Source organism: Embiotoca jacksoni, unplaced genomic scaffold, assembly GCF_022577435.1.
Source record: "Embiotoca jacksoni isolate LCO1_2020_lvr unplaced genomic scaffold, fEmbJac1.0.p SCAF_59, whole genome shotgun sequence".
Taxonomy (NCBI): Eukaryota; Metazoa; Chordata; class Actinopteri; family Embiotocidae; genus Embiotoca; species Embiotoca jacksoni.
Window position 1 is genome coordinate 751,529 of NW_027185413.1, and position 23,001 is coordinate 774,529.

Sequence of the window (23,001 nt, forward strand, 5' to 3'; positions counted from 1 at the left end):
CAGAGCCAAATCCATTTATTATGCATCTTTGTTGCATTTATTATATATGACGATTTCTATGGTCACCTGCATTTGCACTATACTCAAATGCACCATCACCATTTGTACCAGGTGAAATGGCACCATTGTTTAGGTGTATATATGTACAGATGTTTTCTAGCTGTATATATGTCTATTTATGTTTTATATGCCTATTTACGTCTGTTGAGAGAGAAGTTACAACCGGAGTCAAATTCCTTGCATGTGTAAGCATATCTGGCCAATAGAGCCGATTCTCAGAATCATAAATGGGACAAATATCACAAAATGACTCCTTTATACATCACTCAAGGTGTAAATAGAGAAGTCATGTCATCACATTTCTTTGCGTGTTCTTGTTTTGGTGCAGATGCACACTTTAAAACGCAGCGTGTGCTGAAGAGTTCTGCGACATGCTGTAATTTTGATATAACTGTTTAATCCAAATGGTCTCTTTGATCCAGTCTGACTGACCGTGTGTTGGTGCCGTCTGGGCCCAAAATCCCGCTCACCACACCATGTTCATCAGGTCCAGACACACCAACAAGTCCAACGGTCTTTTTCACGGCCTCCCTCTTAGACACAGCGTTGTGTTGGAGCTCAGAGCTCTGCATAAATTACTCTGCCTGACTGTTGTCTGTCTGCCTCTCTCTTACTCTCCCTCCTTCTCCATCATTTCTTCAACTTCTGCATAAATTATTCTCGTCTCTCTGCCTCTCTCGCTGCTCCTCCATTCATGTCAGTACAATAGCCTCTTCCTTGTGCACTGGGAGCTTCTAGAAAGACTAATGTAGTCAGGATTAAGTCCTTTCACACATGTTGTGTTCACATTACAAATGCATTTCTCACAACTCGCACAACTCACTTCACGTATTATGATAAAAGCACAGATGGATATGAGTAACGTATGATACAATGATACGATACCAGTAATGTTATGCATTTTCTGGGCTTATTTATAACATTCTTTATGAGAATCTATGAACTTAAACTTCTGATTTTGAAACTGTACAAATTCATAATTATTTACCAGCATGTGCAATTTTATTTCAATAAAAATCAGGGCCATTTTTTCTTCAAGTCGTAGTTACTGCACATCAATACATCGTATCCCTATCAGGTAAATGTGGATCTCAAGATTTATAGATCTCGGAGTAAAATCAGCTGAACTTTAACATTGCAGCTGCAGAGTTGATGTAAATCCTCCCTCTGTGTTTGGAAACATAGTTTTCTTCCAGGGCCATTTGAACTTGGTTGTAAGTGTTTAAGACGCCGAAGAGGCAGACAGACATGAACACGTACTCACTCAAACAGAAGGTACCGTGTGTATTTGATGCATGACAAACGGACATATCTCTGAATATATTTTATTCCTTCATAACGTCTGACAGTCAATGACACAAAACAAAACGGGACTTTTAGTTTTGATGTGATCAGGTGTTTATGCGTGAGAGTGTGGATGTTTGTGAGTGTGAATGAGAGTTGGGAGATTCTCTCGATGTCCCCCCGTATCACCCACCCACGAGGTTAACGTCTAATTCATGGACGTGTGAGAATTTTTGAGTGTTGATGAGTCTTTACTATAAATGACCTGAAATTGAACTCTTAAAATAAGACGGAACAAACTGTAAACTGACGACGGTATGAATATAAGTGAGAAAAACAAAGCTTGCAGACTTTTTGATTTCAGTGTTTGTTGTGTAGTGACAAAGACACGACTTCAGGTCGAGGTCAAAGCTTCTAATAATAAACCACAGACCTCTTTCATATGATGCAGGGCACAATTTTTATGACAGCACATGAAAGCAAAATGTTGTGTATAAGAAATATACAAAGATGTTTTTGCTTCAATGCAACCATTTGGTATTTTAATGATCAAGCAACTCTGCATATTTAATGAGAATGATAATTAGGATTCATACTTGAGGCTCAGCTGTGAAGATCAAGTAAAATGTGCTCTTTGCGAAGCACAGATCTGTGTTATAACTACAAGAAATGACCCTCAGAAGAAGTAGACAAACTTTTAAACCTCTCTGGTAAAAGAACTTTAACACACTTACAAACTCGCTTGCAGATGCTCCACAAGGGGGAGCTGTTGAGTCGTTATCGAACCAGTTCAACACATATTTAATTGCGCCACCTTGAGGCATGGGAAACAACTGCTGCAGCTGCAGATGTAGTTATAATGATGCCGTTTTAACCCTGGGGCCACCTGCTGGCAGAGAGTGTTACAGCGGAGGAATCTTTTCTTTATCGTGTGTGTTCCTCCAGAACTGACTGTTCATTAAAATAAAGAAATTAACAGTGCGGCTCTGGTGGATATGAATAACTGGACAGAAATAAAATCCAGCTGGGGAGTGTAAAACACCAAATATTTGCCAAATGCCAATTGTTTGATTAATGTAATATTTCTAATATCGAGTAAAATAAAAAAGTAGATAATTCAAACAAAGATTTCTTGTAGCCGCCGCACCCGAAACCGTCTGTTCTACTGAAGCCTTTTGTGTCTGCGTAAAATCTGATAAACATCTTCAATTCACGCCAGTTGAGCCGAAAACCTTCACCTGGAGGTTTGGAGTGGGTATCAGAAGGTACCAGCATCATAACTCCATCCACAGGTGGTTGAGTTGCATTATGGGTATTGTAGGTTTTGACAAGAAGAATAGTGTGAGACATAAAAAAAAGATGATATCTCGCTTTCTACCACCTAAATGTTGATCGTGTGTGACAGTGTTACAGCCCTGCGATGCTAACTTGGTGAAGTCTGTCTGTGCAGAGGAAAAGGTGTAAAACACATCGTCAACAGCAGCCAGAGTGTCAAATTCTCCTTTTCTAATACTTTCCTTGTCTATAGATGGTGAATATAAGCAGGTGTCAAGCAGCTACCAGCAGTGACGTCACCCATTGGTTTGTGAACGTTATGAATCCTCCAGTTCAGATTCTGTCCGTCACCATCTTTGCTAGTTCGGAGCGGTTTGGAGCAGGAAGTGACCATATTTGGACGAGCTGGGGGAGGAGCCAGCGGTGGATCTGACCAATCCGATCGGAAACCTGACGATACTACGTCCCGCCCACCGATAGCTGTAACCTGACTGCACCACAGGCCTGTCAATCAAACAGACACGCCCCCAAAAACAGGTCTTCTTGAATCTTCTTTTCTAATGAATGAGGGATTATTTTCAGATGGACCTCCAGAAAACTAATAAGAAGGAGTGACTTTAGCTAACAACACCGAGATAACTGATGGACACATTTTATTCACTTTGGATTTGATGACAGAAGTTGAATGGGAGTCTATGGAGCCGGAGGCTTTTTGGAGCCGACCTCTAGTGGCACTCGCTGGTATTGCAGCTGAAGATGCACTTTTATTTAAAGTGTACATCTGTAGGTGATTGTTGTCAATCTGCTACACTGGAAGAGTTTCAATTATTTGTGAAGACTTTCATTGTCTTAAAATCACCTGGAAGAGCTGCTGTGTTGCAACTGGTGTGTGTGTGTGTGTGTGTGTGTGTGTGTGTGTGTGTGTGTGTGTGTGTGTGTGTGCATTTACCCAGGGAAGACGGTGTGTGTCGGCCATGTGTGTGTCCCTCCTCCAGTGCTGTGAGGGTGGGTTGGGTGGCGTCCCCTTGCTGAGGGGGTGGGGGGGCTGTGGCACACGAAACTGTGGGAAGAATCACAAAGACAAACAAAGATTCAAATGTGCCCAGAGGTCAGAGGTCAGGCTAAAAGGTCACAAAGAAGAGCAAGGACAAGCAGGAGGAAGATTATCTCCGCACACGCACACAGAGACACACACAGACACACACACACACACACACACAGAGAGAGAGAGAGAGACACACACACACAGGTCAAAATTAATTTTATCTTTATGGATGGGTAACATTGCTTTTAGGCTGTAAACAGGATAAATTGATTGTTTGTTTCCTCAACAGCTGATCTCTGATAATAACAAAAATAAAGGTTACATCCACATTCAGTGCTGTACAGCTGCAATGACAGGAAGAAAGACAAACACATAAAAGCTAAGATTTAGAGAAAGGAGTAAGAGTGGTGATCTCCATGATGTTTTTTAACACCTTGAATTAATAGTACTGGTACTAACCAACAACCACAGAGCAGCTGGATGCAGTAAATCAGGGCCGAATTATATTCCTTTAACCCTTTGAATGCCGTTTTCACGGTGATTTCACTGCCTTCACTTTGAAGCTCATATCTTGGTCCTTGTTGGGGCGAACCATTCATGTTAGATCTTATTTTTTTCAGGACAGTTTAGGCTATCCAGATCTTGTATCATTTAATTTGGTGATACTTTTACTTTTGCATATCAGCCTTTATATCGAGGGAAAGAATGATTTTGTCTTATGATATTGTTATGTTTTTACATGTGTCTCACCATTAAATGTTGTCAGTAGAACAATGTTGTCTTTTTATGAATGTGTAGAGGAGATTGTTTAGAATCTGATAATATCTAAACCACGTTTTTCAGACATACTGTGACAACAATTTGAAAAAAAATGTGTTAAGGGCAAAAAATGAATGTCATGAATGACTGCAGGTGGTTAAACCAGGGACTCTCACTCAGGTGATATGTGCTAATAACTCGGATGTAGTATGGGCACACTTATATGTTGTTGTTGTTGTTATTATTATATGATCTGCGACATTTTAAAAAGATTATTAAAACCATTTTTATTCAGACAGGCTTTGGGTTAGCCCGTCTAAAAGAGCATCTTTTATTTATTATCCTTTTATTGGTTTCTCGCTCCACTAGTGTCCTCGTGTGTTTGTTGTTTTGTGATCTTAACTGTTATTTTAAACTGTGGATGTGATTGTAATTGTGACTTTATCTGTTCAAAATCATGCTGCTTGTGGGCCGTTTTCTTTATATTGTGAATGCCCTTTGTGATTTTATATCTTTACTTAATTACTCACTTATTATTATTTTGTTTTCATACAAAGTTGGATGTAATGCCAGCTGTATGTTGGAGGCCGTAGAGTTCAGCTGTGATTTCAAAACTGGATTATCTGAAAACACTTTGTCGTACAGACAAACGACATGTCTCGTCAGAAAGGGGAAGTTCTGACTGTTTATTTTGATATCCAGCACGTTGTGAAGCGATCAAATTATTCCGTTAAATCCAGCCGGTAACTTCCATAAAACCCAAACTTGATATTTGACTCTTTTCTGTACAAATTAAACAAACTAAATCTGACGTGATTTAGGGAGAGATGTAAATTTGCTAGTAGATTTTCTACCTCTGTGCACGAGTTGAATCTGAAATATTTTAGTGATACTGTAACTTTTCGTTTGCGTTACAATGAGATTTTAATGAAATTTGAGTTGTTTTACTAACTAAAAGTCCAGCGCCATCATCAGGTCATATTTTTAAAATTTGATTAATAAAATCCTACAATCTAATGACATTAACATCATTCGCATCAAGCAAATGTTAGCATGCTAACAGGCTAAACTAAGATGGCCAACATAATACCAACATGTTAGTGTGTCAATGTTTTCCTCACACATGGTTTCTCAGCACTGCTTTTTAAATAAACGAGGACATTTTGTTTAAATTCAAATTTATTAAAATTATAAATTGGCAAAACAAGATTTCCACGTTCATGTTGCGAGTGGCATTGTGACAGTTCAACTGAACCAGAGGAGTTGTTCACTCTCAACGTCTACGTTCTGAAAATACTGGACAGTGTTATGGTAAATTTAAGGTTCATAACCTAACGTCAATTGTACAATGTAGAATCTCATTCAGATTTTTCAATTAGTGGTTTTGAAGAGACGGATTCTCAGTTGAAACGTGTTTCACAGTATTTTAATATCTTTATGCAAGTTTTACAGTGTTTCCATAAAGGAAAAAGATTTACCACAGCCGACTTATACAGGAACACGATGCGGCTGCATGTGTGAACGTCTGATGTCTTCAGGCTCATAAACTACAAATCTACACGGGTACCTTCCTGCCTTCCAGAGGAACACGATAACATCCCTACTGCTCCATTAACAATTCAGAAGCTGACGAGGTGGAGGGTCAGACTGGACTGAAATTGGTCACATTTCTCAACAACACCTGACTTTATGGACGCAATGGTGCTCCAATAATAAAGCCATAAATTCTTATTCCTTCCACACACACACACACACACACACACACACACACACACACACACACACACACACACACACACACACACACACACCTCTTATAGCACAGCACCATGAATAAAACATCAAATCATACATTTCCTTACCACACAATATTCTCCATATTGTACCCTATGAATAATGTATCTGTAGTAGTGCCTCCTATTAATATGGGCTTTGCTTGGCAGTGAGGTAATTCTGTGCTTACAAACACAGATCTGAGTCTCTGGAGACTTCCTGGAAACCCAACATGAAGCCGTTCAGAAGCCGTGTTCGCTGCACGGCGCTGATCCAAAACCAAGTTACCCAATAACAGCTCGTCTTCATGATGTTGGTCGTTATACGGAGGTGATATAACACGACAGCTGTTCATTCATGGTCAACTACTCTTAAAGCGTACTGAAGACATCACTTCATGCAAGGAATGCAATGTCCTGTCGTGGAAATGTCATCCATATTCAGTCTATTATCTTATATTTCCCAAAAAATTTAATGCAAGTTGGGGGAAAAAAACATCACAATTTTTTAGATAATCGATGAATCAGCAGATTACTTTGTCAATGAATTATTTAACCATTTTGTCAATACACTACCAAGAACTGCCAATTATTCCCCATGGCTAAGACTTCTTTTAATAGATTGTTTTGTCTGAGAGAAAGTCCGAACCTCAAAGATATGCAGTTTATCATAAAAACAAAACAAAAATAAGAAACACACCAAATCCTAATATTCAGGCAGGGTGACATTAATTCAGGATTAATCAATCATCATGGTAGTTCCCATTTATTATTCTGCTGACTATTTTATTAACTAATCCTTTCATTACAAATGCGAGCACCATGCCAAATGTTATGATGGTTGAAATATTCAGCATACAAAGGGAAATTTCCCCCAAAAACAAATGATTAATTGTCATACAAATAATTGCAACTGATGAGTTAATTGTCTTTTTCTGTTCATTTTCTGCCACTATTACACTATAAGTGTAATCATAGTTGAACAGTACAGAGGAAGAGCCAAATATTGGTAGTGAATGATGAAATATTTCTGTAGAATTTTCTGTTTGCTCTCGAGGCTTCGTAAACAAGGGTTGCACCGAACAGATATGACATTTGTAGAGATACTGTAGGTTGTCGAGGGTTCATCGCATGATGGTCAACAACAGCACTATAATATTGCAGGAGCTTGGAATCAGGGGGCGGAGCCTGCAGCAGGCAGCGAGGGAGACGAAGCGGCTGAACAGGGCAGGATTTGGATTTCATGGAGAAGGAATCGTGTTGCTGGTCGTGTGTAGCAGGTATGAACTTGTGAGTTTGAGCAAAGATAACGATGGCAAAGTATGTAGGCACGAGTCATACTAGGTTAGATGTTAAACAGGTGGAGTAGTGGGGGTGGTGGAGGGTGGAGTATGGAGGGGAGTAGACCTGGGACACCAGGTCCGAGGTGTCGTGGGCTGAACTGGATGAAAGGAGGCGCCCACTCGATAACCTCGGTGACACGCTGTCTCACCGAGGTTATCGAGTGGGCGCCTCCCTGCGTCTGAGCTGAGCATGCAGCGTCAGTCATCATGTAAATGAGGGACACATTTGGCTGATAGTAATATTGAGTCAGTTGACCTTTTTGGTTTTATTCTGCATTAATTTGGCACTTTGTGTGAACTGTAAAACTATGGACTGAAATGAGGTCGAATGATTTACAGATAGACGATAAACTTCATTGTTCAAAATGGCACGAGTGCATTAAAATGGTGAATTTTTCGGAGAATGTAATGCTTATAAATAACTATGGATAAAAACAGTGAACATAAACATCAATGTTTCTGTGGTAGATCAATATCAGCAGATAAAATGGACCAACCAGGGAATCCGCAGTTATTTGTGACTAGTTTCAAACATCCAGTTACTGCGTTAATCAGTTAAATGTCAGAAAAACAACTCCGCAGGGCACACAGTGTCTCTGTCTCACACACACATTAACAAAGCAACACACACACGTACACAACCTCATAAACACCAACCTGATTGGTTGAGGCAAAGTCAAGGCCTGCTTCTGGCATCCCCAGGAACATGGAGTCCCCGTCCAGCTGGAGGGAACAAAAAGAAAGAGCAACAATGTCAACAAACTACAATCATACACAGCAAACACACAACAGCCAGCGAGGAGACAATAAGAGGAGATGGAGGGAGCAGATATATCTGTCAATCATCTTCTTCACACATCAGAAATCCTGCTGGTGGCCAGGGGAAGACGTGTCGAGACTTAAGACTTGTTGTTATTTTATAGTAACGGTCTCAGCTAAATGAGGGTTTGTAGTATTTAAGGAACCAAATGTCAGAACCAGGTGTTGCTTCAGTTCATATTTGCAGATGTTTTTTAATGGATATCTGTTCATTACAACATTAAAGATGGAGGATGTACATTAGAGCTGCAGCGTACAGAAAATACAAAGAAAGAGATGAAAAGAAGAAGAAAATGTACATAGACGAACGCATATCACACCAATATACAAATATATACTGTGTGTACATCCTGTGTTAATATTCTGTTGGGTTTAGCAAATTTTAAAACACAAACACATACTTTTGCAGAAGTTATATAGACTTTCACATATTCCTCAAACAGAGACCAGGTAATAAAGATTTCTTTCCCATTTCTTACACATGTACTACAGCTCAACTTTTCCAGGCCGACGGTCCCTTTAAGCAGGTTTTGAATTTAGCAGCTTGTTCACACTAGAAAACAGGTCAAATTATGTCAGTTTATTTACTGAATCAACAAATGCTGCAAGTCACTGGATGATTGACATCTGTCAGCGTACATGTTACATAACTTCCCGTTGGCACATATCAGGAGATATTACTCTCTTGTATAACAACATTGTAAACCGTATGCTATGACTATGTATATTCCATAGTGCACAATGCATCCTATACGTGTACAGTAGGACCTCTGGCTTCCTCATTTCTGTCTCTTTTCTGCACCACACTTCGTCCTGTGGGGTCCTTTGGTTCTCATTAGCTTATATTTGTCCTACACTACAGACAGTGAAGGTTTGAAATGTCACTTCATGCTATCGGTAAGCATGACAGTGACTCATATCACCACATCACATGTTCACTTTAAGCAACTACACGCTGTCAGTGTTGTTATGAGGGAAGGTCACTTTTTCTCCGTTGTTACATTATGTACAGCCAAGAAACACTTTTTGTTATTTATCAGTTTTTAAATGTATAAAGTATCATCACAGTATTACAAACTACACAACCCGTAAGCATAAACCCGAGATCATTTCAGTGTTTTTAAAGGTATGATGCGTAACTTTTCTGCACTGAAATGCTGAAAAACTACTAGAACTATGTTGTATTGTATATTTTGTTGAGTTGTTTATTTACATTATCACGTTTCCAACATTTGCCATAAATGTTAAACTTTTTAGAACGTAAATTATAAACCTTCCTCTTCAGCCTTGCTTTTAATTAAAAATGCCTTTCAGACATATTTTCTTTTCTATATTTCTATCCTTCACTTTCATTGTCCTTTTAGTTACTTTTACATACTTACCTATTCTAATATCATGTTTTATCCCAGCTTCTGTTTAACTCTAACTTTTATCTTTTTAAGTCATTTCATTGTCGTTGTTTTTAGTTTGTAGTTTCTTCCACATTTCTATTACCTCTAACGTCTTCCGTGCATTGGTCTCAGTGTTTTTTAATTGTCTGTTTTTGTTTTTCTTTTAACCTTGTTTTTAAATTGTTCTTAAATTGAATTTATTTTTCTGATCTAAAACTGTCTATTATATTTTTGGCCTGTCAATCATCTGTGACGCTGTTTGACCTGCACCATAATGTACTAAAAGTGTTCTATAAATAAAGTTTGATCGATTGGATCATTTTAATCAAGCTAGTAGTCAATGACATTAAATCGCCTGTCAGTGGCGTCATATCCACTTTACAATCTCTGCTTGCGATTAGATCAGGACAAACACGGGAAAGACCAGATTTCTGTGTGATTTAAGTAAACGAGACGAGGCTTTTTGGCCACAAATCTTTAGAAAGCAATCCTTCCAGTGTACTTTGTTATGTTGACGAAGGCTGAGGTGAGTGGCGGTTTTATCACGCTACCTTTACAAGTGAGCTCATCCTGAAAACCAACTTACAGTCAAAACTGTCGTATCCTCTCCAGCTGATTTTCTATCCAGAGGAACTTTTCTGAGCGACTCTGGGAGAACACTGGTGGACCCATCACAACAGGGAAACGCACAACAACGACTCCACAACGTGAATTAATGCTGAAACGACAGCTGACTTAACCGTCGAGAGCATTTTAAAGACGTCACTTCGTGCCGTGATAACTGCTGCTGAGCATTTGGAGCCTTTTTTGACACACAGAGACCATTTTTGTTTGATCAACAACAACATCAATCAAGAAAGCAACTTCTAGTGACACCTTTATGTAAACAGTAAAAAAAAATTAAAAAAAAAAATTAAAAAAATGCTGCCATGATATTCAGCACTGCACAAAAAGATTTAGTCATGAGTCCTGTTACATCCCAAAGGCAGACATGTGATTTTTTTTTTCACAGCTGCAAGAATAAAAGCCAGATTTTCAAACAAACCCAAAGCAAAAGCCAGATACAACTTTTATTCAATCAGTCATTGCAACACAAAGATATTCAGTTTACTAACATATAATACACGAGAGCATTAAATCTTCATGTGACACGCTGGAGCTAATGCACATGTAGTGTTTTAGCTTTGTGTGTGTGTGCGCTAAATAATTAATAAGTATATTTCAACCAGGGATGCTGTTCTTCAATATGAATAGTTCAAAAACAGGTCTTGAGGACTTGAAGAAAAAAAAGTGAAATCACAGGCTACAACTAACAGTTTTTATTTATCTGTAAATTATTTGTTCTTTTATGTCATTAAAAGTCTAACGGCCTGATTTACTAAGAGCTCAAATAACGGTACTGAATTGCAAGTTCCTTCCAAAAGTTTGCACATTTATTTTGCACCCGTTTTGCGGGTGATTTACTGAGTAATTGCATCATTGAAATCAGGTGCAAATCTCTGTATTTAAATGAGGGTTTGAGTGTTAAAGTGATTCCAGCAATGGAAAAACACAGAACAACCGCAAAAGGAAAAAGAAAATCTGATCCCATTGAAATTAAGAAATATAAATATAACAAGAACAAAACACTTTATAGGAGATCATCAGCAAGAAAGTCAATGTGGGAAAAACAAAAAGGAGAAAAAAAGGCTTAATAATAAAACGTCGGCAAATAAAAGAGGAGGATGGTGGATGAGATCTTCTAACAAACAGAGATCAGCAGGTCCAGATCTTTCTGTGATGAGCAGCTGATGTTTCATTGAGTTCCTGGAGGTCTCGTGAACCTGATGAAGCTACCTGTGAATTCTGCAGGACTCATTCAGGATGTGACAGCTCACCTGAATAACAGGACTGGAGGGAGATCCAAGCAGAGATACGCTGGAACCACCCAGAGGCAGCAAAATGCTGAGTCGGAAGAAGTTTTTTTAATTGCTGGTATTTCGCGGCTCCTCCTTCTTGTTGGCTGTCAATCATCTTTCAGTTCATTCAATAACTCAGAAATATCATCGTTGGACAAACGACATGTCTGATTAATTTTTCCCTCTGACATCTCAGACATGTTTAACGGGTGTAAAATCTCATTCTCTACGTATTCTTTAGTTTCCTGCGTCTCCTTCACAATAAGAGCAGCCGTGTCTCCTTCACAATAAGAGCAGCCGTCTTTCCTGATGTTCATCTGATTAAAACCTTCAGTCGTACCAAAATACACAACAATCACTTCTGTTTCTACTTCCTGGTTCAGTAAATATCGTTTTGGGTGCTAAATTGTTCTATTTGCATGTTCCCTCCCAGTATTTTACACCTTCGAGCAGAAACACCCAATATTACATATGATGGAGGCAAACACGCAAAATGGACGTGTGTTAAATCGCACATTTGAAAGACGCAGTCCTCACTGCATGTCGTTAGTAAATCTGCTTGGACATTTCTTTGTGGGTGGAGTGGAGTTTGCACCTGATTTTAGTAGTCTTCAAATTACATATTTTATCTGGAAAAGGGTCAAAGAACCAAAAGTATTTAAAAAGAGAGAAATAGCTTATGTTTAAATTTTTTTGAGCTGTAACCAGCAATCACTACTTAATAAATATCTGTTATTCGTCATGATTAAACTAAGCAATTAATCCATAATTGAGATAGCAGCAGTCACTACTCCAAAGTTTCTGAATGCTTCAATCTAACAACAGCAGTTTAACCTGCAGTGACTGGTACTCATAAAACCGACGTCCCACACGAGAAAAACAAAAGACCGAACACTCACATTTGAATCCATAAACCATATTCAAATAATTCATGGCATCCTGGCTACATAATCATTGTCCTGGTTGACAAACACAAACACAAGAGGAGCATTTGAACAGGTGGGCAGAAGCAAAGCACACACACACACACACGCACACACACACACACACACACACACACACACACAGGGACAGGTGGACAGACAGGTGTAGCTGCCCTATCCATTTGCCAGCTGTTGGGTATTATGCAAATGAGGTGTAGGTTTACAGAGTCAACAGAAACGCAGGGGGAAAAAAAGAAAACTGTGTTTCGACGGACATTTGTTGCCTCGTAGAGTGAAGAGTTAAGTTTTAATGTTTCAGCTCCACATATCAAAAAATACCAGCAGTAACAGAAGAGGTGAGATTTCCAGCTTTTCTGTGTCATTGATTCCCAACGTAAGTTTAACATGTTTATAATGACACCCTGCTTAATATTCATTTGGTATGTATTTATTTCACCTTCCACCCCATCCTCCCCATTACCATCCATCCTCAACAGGAAGTGTTACCACGGCTTCATAACACCTGCTGTGATACTTTCCACTGTTTGGTGAGCAGCTGATGGATCCATTCAGATTCACACCTGCTGCCTCGTGTGCTGCATCCATTTCAGGAGGTTTCCCGGCTCTTGCTGCTGTCGAACATCCTTCAAATTTGCAGTGGTGGCACAAACATATTTACCATGTGACATTTGCACGATTGTTTATTTCTATCATTATTTTCCACGTGTCTGACGTCATGTCTCTGTGCGTCAGGTAACCTCGTCAGACTCGGAGCCCTGATTCTGGTCTGTGAGCCAGATTGAAAGTCAGGGCAGCTGATTCCCTGACGACAGCTGTGCAATTTAGTTTGTGTTTCTTGTATGAAGGGCAATAATAATAATAATAATAATAATAATAATAATAATCAACTTTATTTGTATAGCGCCTTTCATACAAGAAATGCAGCTCAAGCTGCTTAAATGTAGTGTAAGAACTAGGTTCTATTCTTTATGATGGATGGTTTTTGTTTTCAAGCGAGACCTATGCATAAAAAATGAACATATACAGTTAAGCATTGACTGACACTCTGATAATTCATACATTATATATTGTTCACAATTCACAAAAAACTATAAAAACTTCTGGCTCGTATGGATCCCACGGGGTGTTGACCACCTGTCCCACCTCTTATCTGAAGCTGCTTCATCTGCTCTGATCTAACGTCCAACCTCAGCCACATGGAGACACACCAAGACCGTCCAATGAGCATCAAGGTTTCACGTCTGTATCAGTAACTACAAATCACAAAAAACAAATCTAAAACGTTACGTAAAAAAACACTAAGTTTTCAGAGCTAGACTTTAAATAGAGTCGTTTATAGATGCTGATCTAAGTGGCTCGTGTTCCTGTTATCCAACGAATCTCAACCTGCATCCAGTACGATCAGAAGAGATAAGGAAGAATGGACGGAAAAAAACAGTGATGATTTATTTTTCTCAGGCGCTCGGAGTGGAACTTAATACTTTAATTCACGCCTGGTCATCCAACAGTTGTGCTGAAAGGATGCCGTTTCAACCAAAACTGTTTTGAACATTTACAGCTGGCTTAAAATAAGTCCAAAGTTCACAACATAAACAGATTTATTTAATTCTGGTATTTCTACTGTCACCAGTATAAAAGCAGTTAACATGACTTCCTATCAAGAGACAACAGCTCCCTTTTGAAGAGCAGAACTCGACCCTCGAGGTAAATTCATCTTTCAACTGTTCTGGCTGACTCGTTAACAACAATTACATCTAGTGGCAGAAAGTCACAAGTTCTGATGTGGAATGCAAAATACTCAGTTTGTGTTGCTGATGAGTCGAATCATGAGCTGAATTATTATTCATTCAATAGATCTCAAAATTTCATGTCGCCATCAAAATAGTTGTTTGTGATCTGATAGTGAGACAGTATTGTTCTATGTATTGTCTCCCATCTGCATCAACATAAGTAGGACACAAAACATAACAAACTAAACTTTGGCATTAGAGATTCATTTCAATCCATTTTCACCCAATTCTTAATGTTGAGAATTATCAAAAATATGTACATGCTGTATTTTAAATTAAAACCAAAAAAAGCCAGTTATCTGTTAGCCGCTACACATGAATGAACAAATAATTATAAACAACAGTGCTGTCAGACGTGTTTCTGAGCAACCATTAGCAGTTAGCATGCTAGCAAATGGCTTTTCTTCAATAAAAAGACATGCAGTGTAATAAATGGTAAAATAGGAAAAATACTCTGTTGTCATATTTCTTTCGCAACAAAGAGATAAAGTCATGTTAATCTTACAGCTAACCCACTTTGGAAGCAGGTCAAGAGATTGTAATAGTAGCTGTTTGTAAATTCTTGTTGACTTCATAATAAAATCCCATTTCAGAGTTGGAGTTATGAGTTAGAGTTTATGTTTTCTATTCAAATAAATGTTAAGCTAAAAGGAGCTAGCCCATTCACAAAAACATTCATGGCTTCCTGAGATGTGCGCCGGTTTGGTTGGTTGGTAAAAATGTTTACAGATCTACTTCACTACCTGCCACATCTGAGTTTTGACAGCGTGGGCCAGACATGGTGTATGAATCACAGCGAGCTCGGTCGGGGACGTTGATCCATTACATGGGAAACTAATGTACCTCACACCACAACAAACACATCAACAACAGGACTAGATCTCTTCCTTATCCCAGACTATGATCTGGTTCTGGATGTGTCCAAGTTCTTTACTCCCGTCTCATACAGAACCACAGCCTCTCGCTGCCTTTTGGACCACCGGTACCCCGATCTGCCCCTTCATTGGCCCGCATCCCATAATCTTCTTCTGCTCTTAGCAAAGCCACGTGATCCACTCAGAGTACCGACATCATCCCTCCATCTGGTTTGCGGTCGGTGCGGTTTTACGACTCCACAAACAAACACATCAACATCTAAAGTGGGACGATGCTGTTGATGACTATCGATGCTTTCATAAAATATTCACACGATATTTGACCTAAATAACCGTCAGTATTGTGAACATAATGACTAAAAAAAGAAGAAACAGCAAAGAAGAAAAAAAGAAAGGATAACTTGTGTACCATATCATGATACTATAAATATCTAAGACAACATGCAGTCTCATTTCATACGAGTGATGTAATACTGATATACTGTCCCCCTGTCCTCCACCTCCGGGTCATGTCTGCTTGGGTTTGGCTCTGATCGTCGTGATGATGTCACAAAGACCCATCTACTGGCACCGAGGCAGATCAGACTTATGGATCTGTTTGGGACCCGCTATGTTTGATTCAACTTAACTTTGCATTTCATAATTAAGATTTCAGAGGATCCCAGCAGAAGCAGCACCTTATCCTCAACATAAAAACAGTACATCTCCGTATCAGGGTTTTATGTGTTGTTTTGGGAATTTATTTTTCCTTCTTTCACTTTCATTGTACTCATAACAGCAAAATCACATGTTTGCATTTCTTCATGTTTCACGGTGTGACGATTAAAGAAAAATAAAGATTTCTACAGTAAAAAAAAAATCTGTCGGCACTGAATGTGTATCTCAAACCTTCCAGAGAGAGGAACTAAAAAGGATGGTGAGGTTGTAGTCAAACCAAATTACCCCCCCCCCCCCCAACCTCTCTCTCTCTGTGTCTCTCTCTCTTTCTGTCTCCCTCCATGCCTGTCTCTCTCTCTCTCTCTCTCATCTCTGCTGCTCCCTCTCTTCATTTCTCTGTGAGACTGTGAGACTGTGTGTGTGTGTGTGTGTGTGTGTGTGTGTGTGTGTGTGTGTGTGTGTGTGTTTGTGTGGGTAAAGCAAAGGTTTGAATAACAAGCAGCCAGCTAAGTGGGTCAGGGTCGGAAGAAGGGGGAGAAAGGGGGGAGAGAGACTATTAGGATGACAGACAAGGACAAAGGAAAAGAGAGGAATACAGTGGATGAAGGAAAAGAGGAGCAGTGAGGAAGAGAAGGAGGAAGAAGAGGCTGAGAAATGAAATGAGAAAGAGGTAAAGTGGGGTGGGGGGGATGGAAAACAGAGAAATGTGATTTTACTCCATTTCTCAGCTCGTGGGATTGTTGGCTGGATTCTTGATGTATTCAGTTTTATAAAGAATTCCATGTAATTTACTCAGTTTTCAATCTTTCATGAAAGTGAAAAGATCTGCGGTGAAATGTTGAAGGGAATTATCTCACCTGACTGTTGAAAATTATTTTTAAAGGCTTTTGAGGCCTAAAATGAGAAATTAAACTTTAGCCTGGACAGAGTAGAGCAAACTGGAGCAGGTGTTACAACCACACACACACACACACACACACACACACACACACACACACACACACACACACACACACACACACACACACACACACAGGTTGTGTAGTCAGCATGTTTGTCATGTTGGGTTCAACTTCCTCTTCAGATAAAGCTCCTGTGAGCTGGAAACATGACGTCTCCTCGGGTTGTGAAGCCATCTTTGAGTAAATGTGTCAAAAAAACATGTTTTATCACTCCTGGTTTTGGGCGGCGTGTGAAACTATTTGCCAGCACTCGACTGAATGGATTTTTTTGTTGATGGAACATAAATCCGCTTACAATTTTTTTACAGTGAGAAATAGATGGAGGAAGAGACTTAGGAGTGTGTGTGTGTGTGTGTGTGTGTGTGTGTGTGTGTGTGTGTGTGTGTGTGTGTGTGTTGGGTTGTGGGGAGGAGCGAGAGTCACACAGCTGTTGTACTTCAGCTCAGCAATTGTTTATCTGTCTTATCTCTGTCACCCCGACAACAATATGAACCTGGTTTCATTGGCTGAATGCATCCACCCGGACTGTAAATCTAGATTGTGCACGTACGTGTGTGTGTGTGTGTGTGTGTGTGTGTGTGTGTGATTACTTGTGTGTATTTATTCCAAGTGTGTGTGTATGCAAATTGTAGATTTCTTAAACAGCTGTTTAATTATAATTGTGTGTGTGTGTGTGTGTGTATGTGTGTAGTACTGTCTCTGTGTTAAGTACTTCCTCATTATGCTGTAAAGACAGAAAAGGTTTTTACTCTCTTAAAAAAAACAAAAACAAAAACTCATCTAATTATATAAACGGAATAAATCTCAACGTGAAAAAAACTGTCTTTGGAGTTTCTGATGTTTTCTTTCAATTACAGGATTCATCCACCAGTTTCTAAGTCAGCCTAAACACACGCGTGCCCACAGGCAGGTCCATGAAGGCAACACGGTCACTAACGTAGTCAGTCGTTTCCCAGTAAAGCGGTGAAGTGGGCTGCAGTTTTGACCCATGTAGCCTCGCTGAAAGAGAAAACTCTGGAGGTTAGTTCAGATCACACCTCCAACATGACCTAATGACTGGACAGATTATTAGATTGAGACAGCGAGTCTCGTGTCTTTGCCTGCACTTCCACAGTCTCACTCACCAGATGTATGATGTTGGTATTAACGTGCCACTCGCAAATTATATCAGTCCATATTCTCCTACTGTTCTGCTATCTGAGTGTAATCGTTTCCAAACCTCCGAGCAGCGACCTGCACACCGGAGGTTTGGATCATACAACGCTGCAGGCCGGGTCCATTCTGTTTTTGGTACACTGCATGGATTTAGAAACCCAAGTTCCCCCCGACACTATTTTGCAAGGGAACCATCATATATTGGAGCCGCCGCATTGTGGTGACAGAGCAGTGGCGATAGGTGTGGCTATGCAAGACTCACACATCCGGCAATTATGGAGCAACATTAGCCTTCATTCAGAGTCGTGTTGGTGTCCACCTGTCAAGTGTCGGTCCAATATTTGTCTTTAACAACTCCTAAAAAGGGCACATCGGACTCTTTAGTTCTGAATGCTCCACCATGTTCACCAGTTAGTAGAGGAATAACAGCAGGTATTCATCCCAGACCATTCGGTTTGGTACAGTCCGGCCTGGGATCCAAACAAATACTGTCAGAAGTCTATTACGTTTTTTCTAACAACCTGGCTGTGTCCTTTGTGATGAGGACAAAAAAAAAGAAAGAAAGAAAGGCAGCGTTACTTTGTTTGTTTTAAAGCTCAAACTGCACTGCTGGCTTTAATTTAAAATAAATTGAAATATGTTGCAGTTGTATAAATGAAAAAAATTTGCTTTATGTATTTTATACTTGAAAGTCAATAATCTTTTTTGAGCAGGCAGCATTTGAATACCTTAATTTTAGAGCAAGAATTATGGACAATTACATACTTTGTATTATTAGTTTTTATTTTGTAGGAATAATAAACAAAAAATTTTTTTTTACGTTTCATTTGTTTTACCAAAAACACACCAAACTGTGACTCCAAACTGAGCTTCTTACCCAACCGCAGAGTTTGTGGACCTTTAAAGCCCGAACCAGCGAGTCTGTGTAGCACCTGCTGTCTGGTGCTGAGCAGCGAGTGTTCAGAGGCTTTTAAGAGCTTTTCACTGGAAACAGCTGCAGAAAACGATGCCATGAAATAAGTGAGAGTGAACCGAAGCAATAAACAGGGAGCAGCCAAGACAACGAGGGGAAGCTCACTATAAAACTCAATTTGTTATTGTTCACATAAAAAAGGCTCAGCTGGTTTGGGTGGAGCTCAGCTATGTGAGTAAATGTTACTAAACATGAGTAGATCTCTGAACAGCTGAAGAGCTTCAGGTTGACGTTATAATTCTGTGCAGGTTCATCTCACCGGTGACCTTTCACACCGGCGCTGACGGACGTCGACATGACTGACAGTCGTCACAGCGGGAGCTCGGCGTCGTGTGCCAATTTCTCGTGTTTAAAATTTTCAGTTGGGTACAAACACAATTCATCATTTGATGAATGATACATTTAAATGACAACTGATCCTGCTGCATTCATTAAGTTTTCATCTACTGATTTATAGCAGCAGGACTTCTAGAAGAAAATGAAACTCGTCCACGAACTGGACGGCTTTGATCATACAAATGATCAAATAGCAGAAACATGCAGCTATGAATGAACATTCATCCAGTTAAGACCAGCATATTATTACAGGTTTGAGCAGTTAGGAGGATTTGGTGAATCCAACTTAAACACACAGAGAGCTCCCAAAATGTTCTGACATCCAGCCGCCGTCTCTCACTCTATGAGAACAGTTAAATTCACGACCGACATCTCCCACTGTATGCACTGAACAGAAGCAGCAGATAAATCACAGCCAAGTTCGTTTGAAGTCGCTGACGGTTTGTAAGAGCAGAAGGAAACGGGGTCAAAGCAGACACAAGTTGACAAATGTGACAAAGTTATTTCGATCTAGCCGCAGTAATTATCACTTCACTGCAACAGTTACGATCGTATGATCGCGAACAAAAGCCGAGTGCCGAAGAAAAACGGGCCGCAACAGCTCCTTAACAACGCCTCGGGAGCCGATCCAATCTCTTCCACAAGTTAATTGATCCAAGTCATTGTCACTGATACAGTACACACACACACACACACACACACACACACACACACACACACACACACACACACACACAACAATGCAGCAATGATTGCAGTATGCGATTTGATTGCAATATGTTTGTTTTGGAAATGAAATCCTGATAATTAGTCTCTTCTGGCAGCACCCTGTCTCCGCCCATCTGTTCCATTTGGCATCCCTCCACCAACCAGGAGTCCCTCATCGCTCCATCCTCGGGATCCAACCAACTGAAACGCTTTCAGGCACATCAACACACGAGCAACAGTGCTAAAAGTCACCCAATCACCGGCGAGCGTCAGGGCCGGGTGTGTGTGTGTGTGTGTGTGTGTGTGTGTGTGTGTGTGTGTGTGTGTGTGTGTGTGTGTGTGTGTGTGTGTGTGTGTGTGTGTTTGGGGGGTGGGGGGTGTAGTCTGGCGAGATGTTCTGTGGCGGGAGCGACGGCCAACACAGACAGACGGACAGACAGATTGACTGGTCGTGTTCTGATAGATAATTAGATGAAATGCTGACATTTTGGCTGGTGTGAGAACTGGAAGCGAAGACAATGGAAGTATGTGCGACAGAAAGATAACTGTAGATGTATTGTACGTCTTCCTTAACACTGAATTATGAAAACACTGCTGTAATATCATAAGAGGCATTCGAGCTATCACTTAAGTGTCACTACAGCCAGTGAGGTTCTTACAGTGTGTTGCTGTAAAAACACTAATTACCATCACACATTTACATACCGCCGCCTGATGACGCCACACGTCATTTTAAATTCACTGACAAATCCATATTAATTCATTTTTATAATCCTAACTGACAAAAACTGTTCTTTAAAAATGGTAATATCGCCTTCAGGCTTTGATGAGGAGTACGTTATTTTTCATAGCAGAAAGGATCATCCTGTTAATAGCACAGCTGCTTGCCCACAATCACAATATACAGTAAGTTAAATCAGCCAACTCCCGTGGAGCAGATTTATTATAACATGAACACAGACTGCGTGCCCTGCAGCTGTACACCGAGCCTGTGGAGACTCGGCTGTGATCATAATGCTCGGTCCCCCAAGGTCACTTACACTTCCCTCACATAACCGGCCTGCTTCGGTAAAACCAACCCGGGTCTGTTTTCCTGCTTACTTTGTGGCTCGTATGAAACCAGTCAGTCCACTTCAAACAGCTGCTGGTGCAGTTTATGAGCTAAAAGCAGTTAGACAGGAAATCACCATCTTCTGACCACAATAATTAACGCAAATTCAATCGAACACAATGTTCAGAAAATGTTGATGCAGCTGAGTATCATGATATTATGTTCTGTGGTACTGATTTGGATGACGGAGGTGCGCAAGATAGCAGTGTTGTAATCTTCAACCATGTCACTCTTCAACGTATCGACAGGACATACACATGACAGCAGGTAAATACACTGGCAGTTCTCACTAAATCCGATTTATTTTTTAAACTCAATATATTGCCTTGCTTACAGTGTCACAATTTGTTGCTATATATTGAATCGTAACTCCGGGATGATGATCGAACTGCCAGATTCTTCACAATACACAGATCAAATCTGATAATACACACTGATAAGAATCACTTCTTTCTTTCTGACTCACTTCAATACCAGAGAACATTAAATATACACAGTAGAAGCATTTAAGTGAAGGCAGACCTGCTGTCAGTCTCTGAGACACTCCAACAACTCTATCTGGAGGAGAGGGGAGGGGAGGGGAGGAGAGGAGAGGAGAGGAGAGGAGAGGAGAGGAGAGGAGAGGAGAGGAGAAGGGAGGAGAGGAGAGGAGAGGAGAAGGGAGGAGAGGGGAGGAGAGGAGAGGAGAGGAGAGGAGAGGAGAGGAGAAGGGAGGTGAGGAGAGGAGAGGAGAGGAGAGGAGAGGAGAGGAGAAGGGAGGTGAGGAGAGGAGAGGAGAAGGGAGGTGAGGAGAGGAGAGGAGAGGAGAGGAGAGGAGAGGAGAGGAGAGGGGAGGAGAGGAGAGGAGAGGGGAGGAGAGGGGGAGGGGGAGGAGAAGGGAGGAGAGGAGAGGAGAGGAGAGGTGAGGAAAAGGGAGGAGAGGGGAGGAGAGGAGAGGAGAGGAGAAGGGAGGAGAGGAGAGGAGAAGGGAGGAGAGGAGAGGAGAGGAGAGGAGAGGAGAGGAGAAGGGAGGAGAGGAGAGGAGAGGAGAGGAGAGGAGAGGAGAGGAGAGGAGAGGAGACAGATAGTAGGTTTCCACATACCCTGACTGCTCTCAGCTTGCTGTGTGAAAGTTCAACCGCGAAGGCTCAAAGTTGTCAATTAAAAAGAGAACTGATCGATTCCCTCACAAAGAAGTTACACATTATTTGGACGGGATTCCCTTAAAGAAGCATCACAACGTTACTTTATCAATGAAAATGTCATCAAATTGAGTAAATTAACAGTTTGGTTTCGCAAGCTAGCTAATAAAAAAAGTTAGGAACGAACTGGAAGATGAATAGGAGCGAGGAGCGAGGAGCGAGGAGCGAGGAGCGAGGAGCGAGCTAACACCAAGTGGATGTAAACAGAAGGTCAAATCACATTTAGATGAGTTTAAAGGACTGACTGAGCAAAAGAAGGAAGAGAAGTGAAGCCAGCGGTGATGAGGAGGAGGTTATTTCGAGGAGGTTACGCAACAAGGCTGTGCACAGGAAGTAAATAGATACTCAACTTTTTGGATGAGCGAAGTGATTTACTGTGAAGGGGTTGTTGATAAAACATAACTTTATTATGTATAATAAAAGTATCTTTTTCCTAAATCCTGAAACACCTCATACAGACGGACGTTTCTCCTGCTCATCAGTGAACAGCTCTTCTCCACAGCTCCTCTAAAGCTGGCAGACCTCCCGGCAGAGTGCGCTTCACACGCACACCACATTTAAATGTTCCTGCCCACATGCATGCTTCACCTCCGGGGAAACACCAGCTTACGTTCGTTTCTTTCTGGTTTGTTCGTAAAAAACCTGAATGGAAACAAATCGAAT

At 40.6% G+C, this 23,001-nt stretch overlaps 1 protein-coding gene across 1 annotated transcript in view; it reads right to left on the minus strand.

The window, feature by feature from the left end:
- Window positions 1–23,001, minus strand: part of tox (thymocyte selection-associated high mobility group box) — a 54,791-nt gene that overhangs the window by 28,904 nt on the left and 2,886 nt on the right. Inside the window, 2 exon segments of the mRNA XM_069173271.1 lie at window positions 3,569–3,679; window positions 8,196–8,261. Coding sequence (XP_069029372.1) covers window positions 3,569–3,679; window positions 8,196–8,261 — 177 coding nt within the window.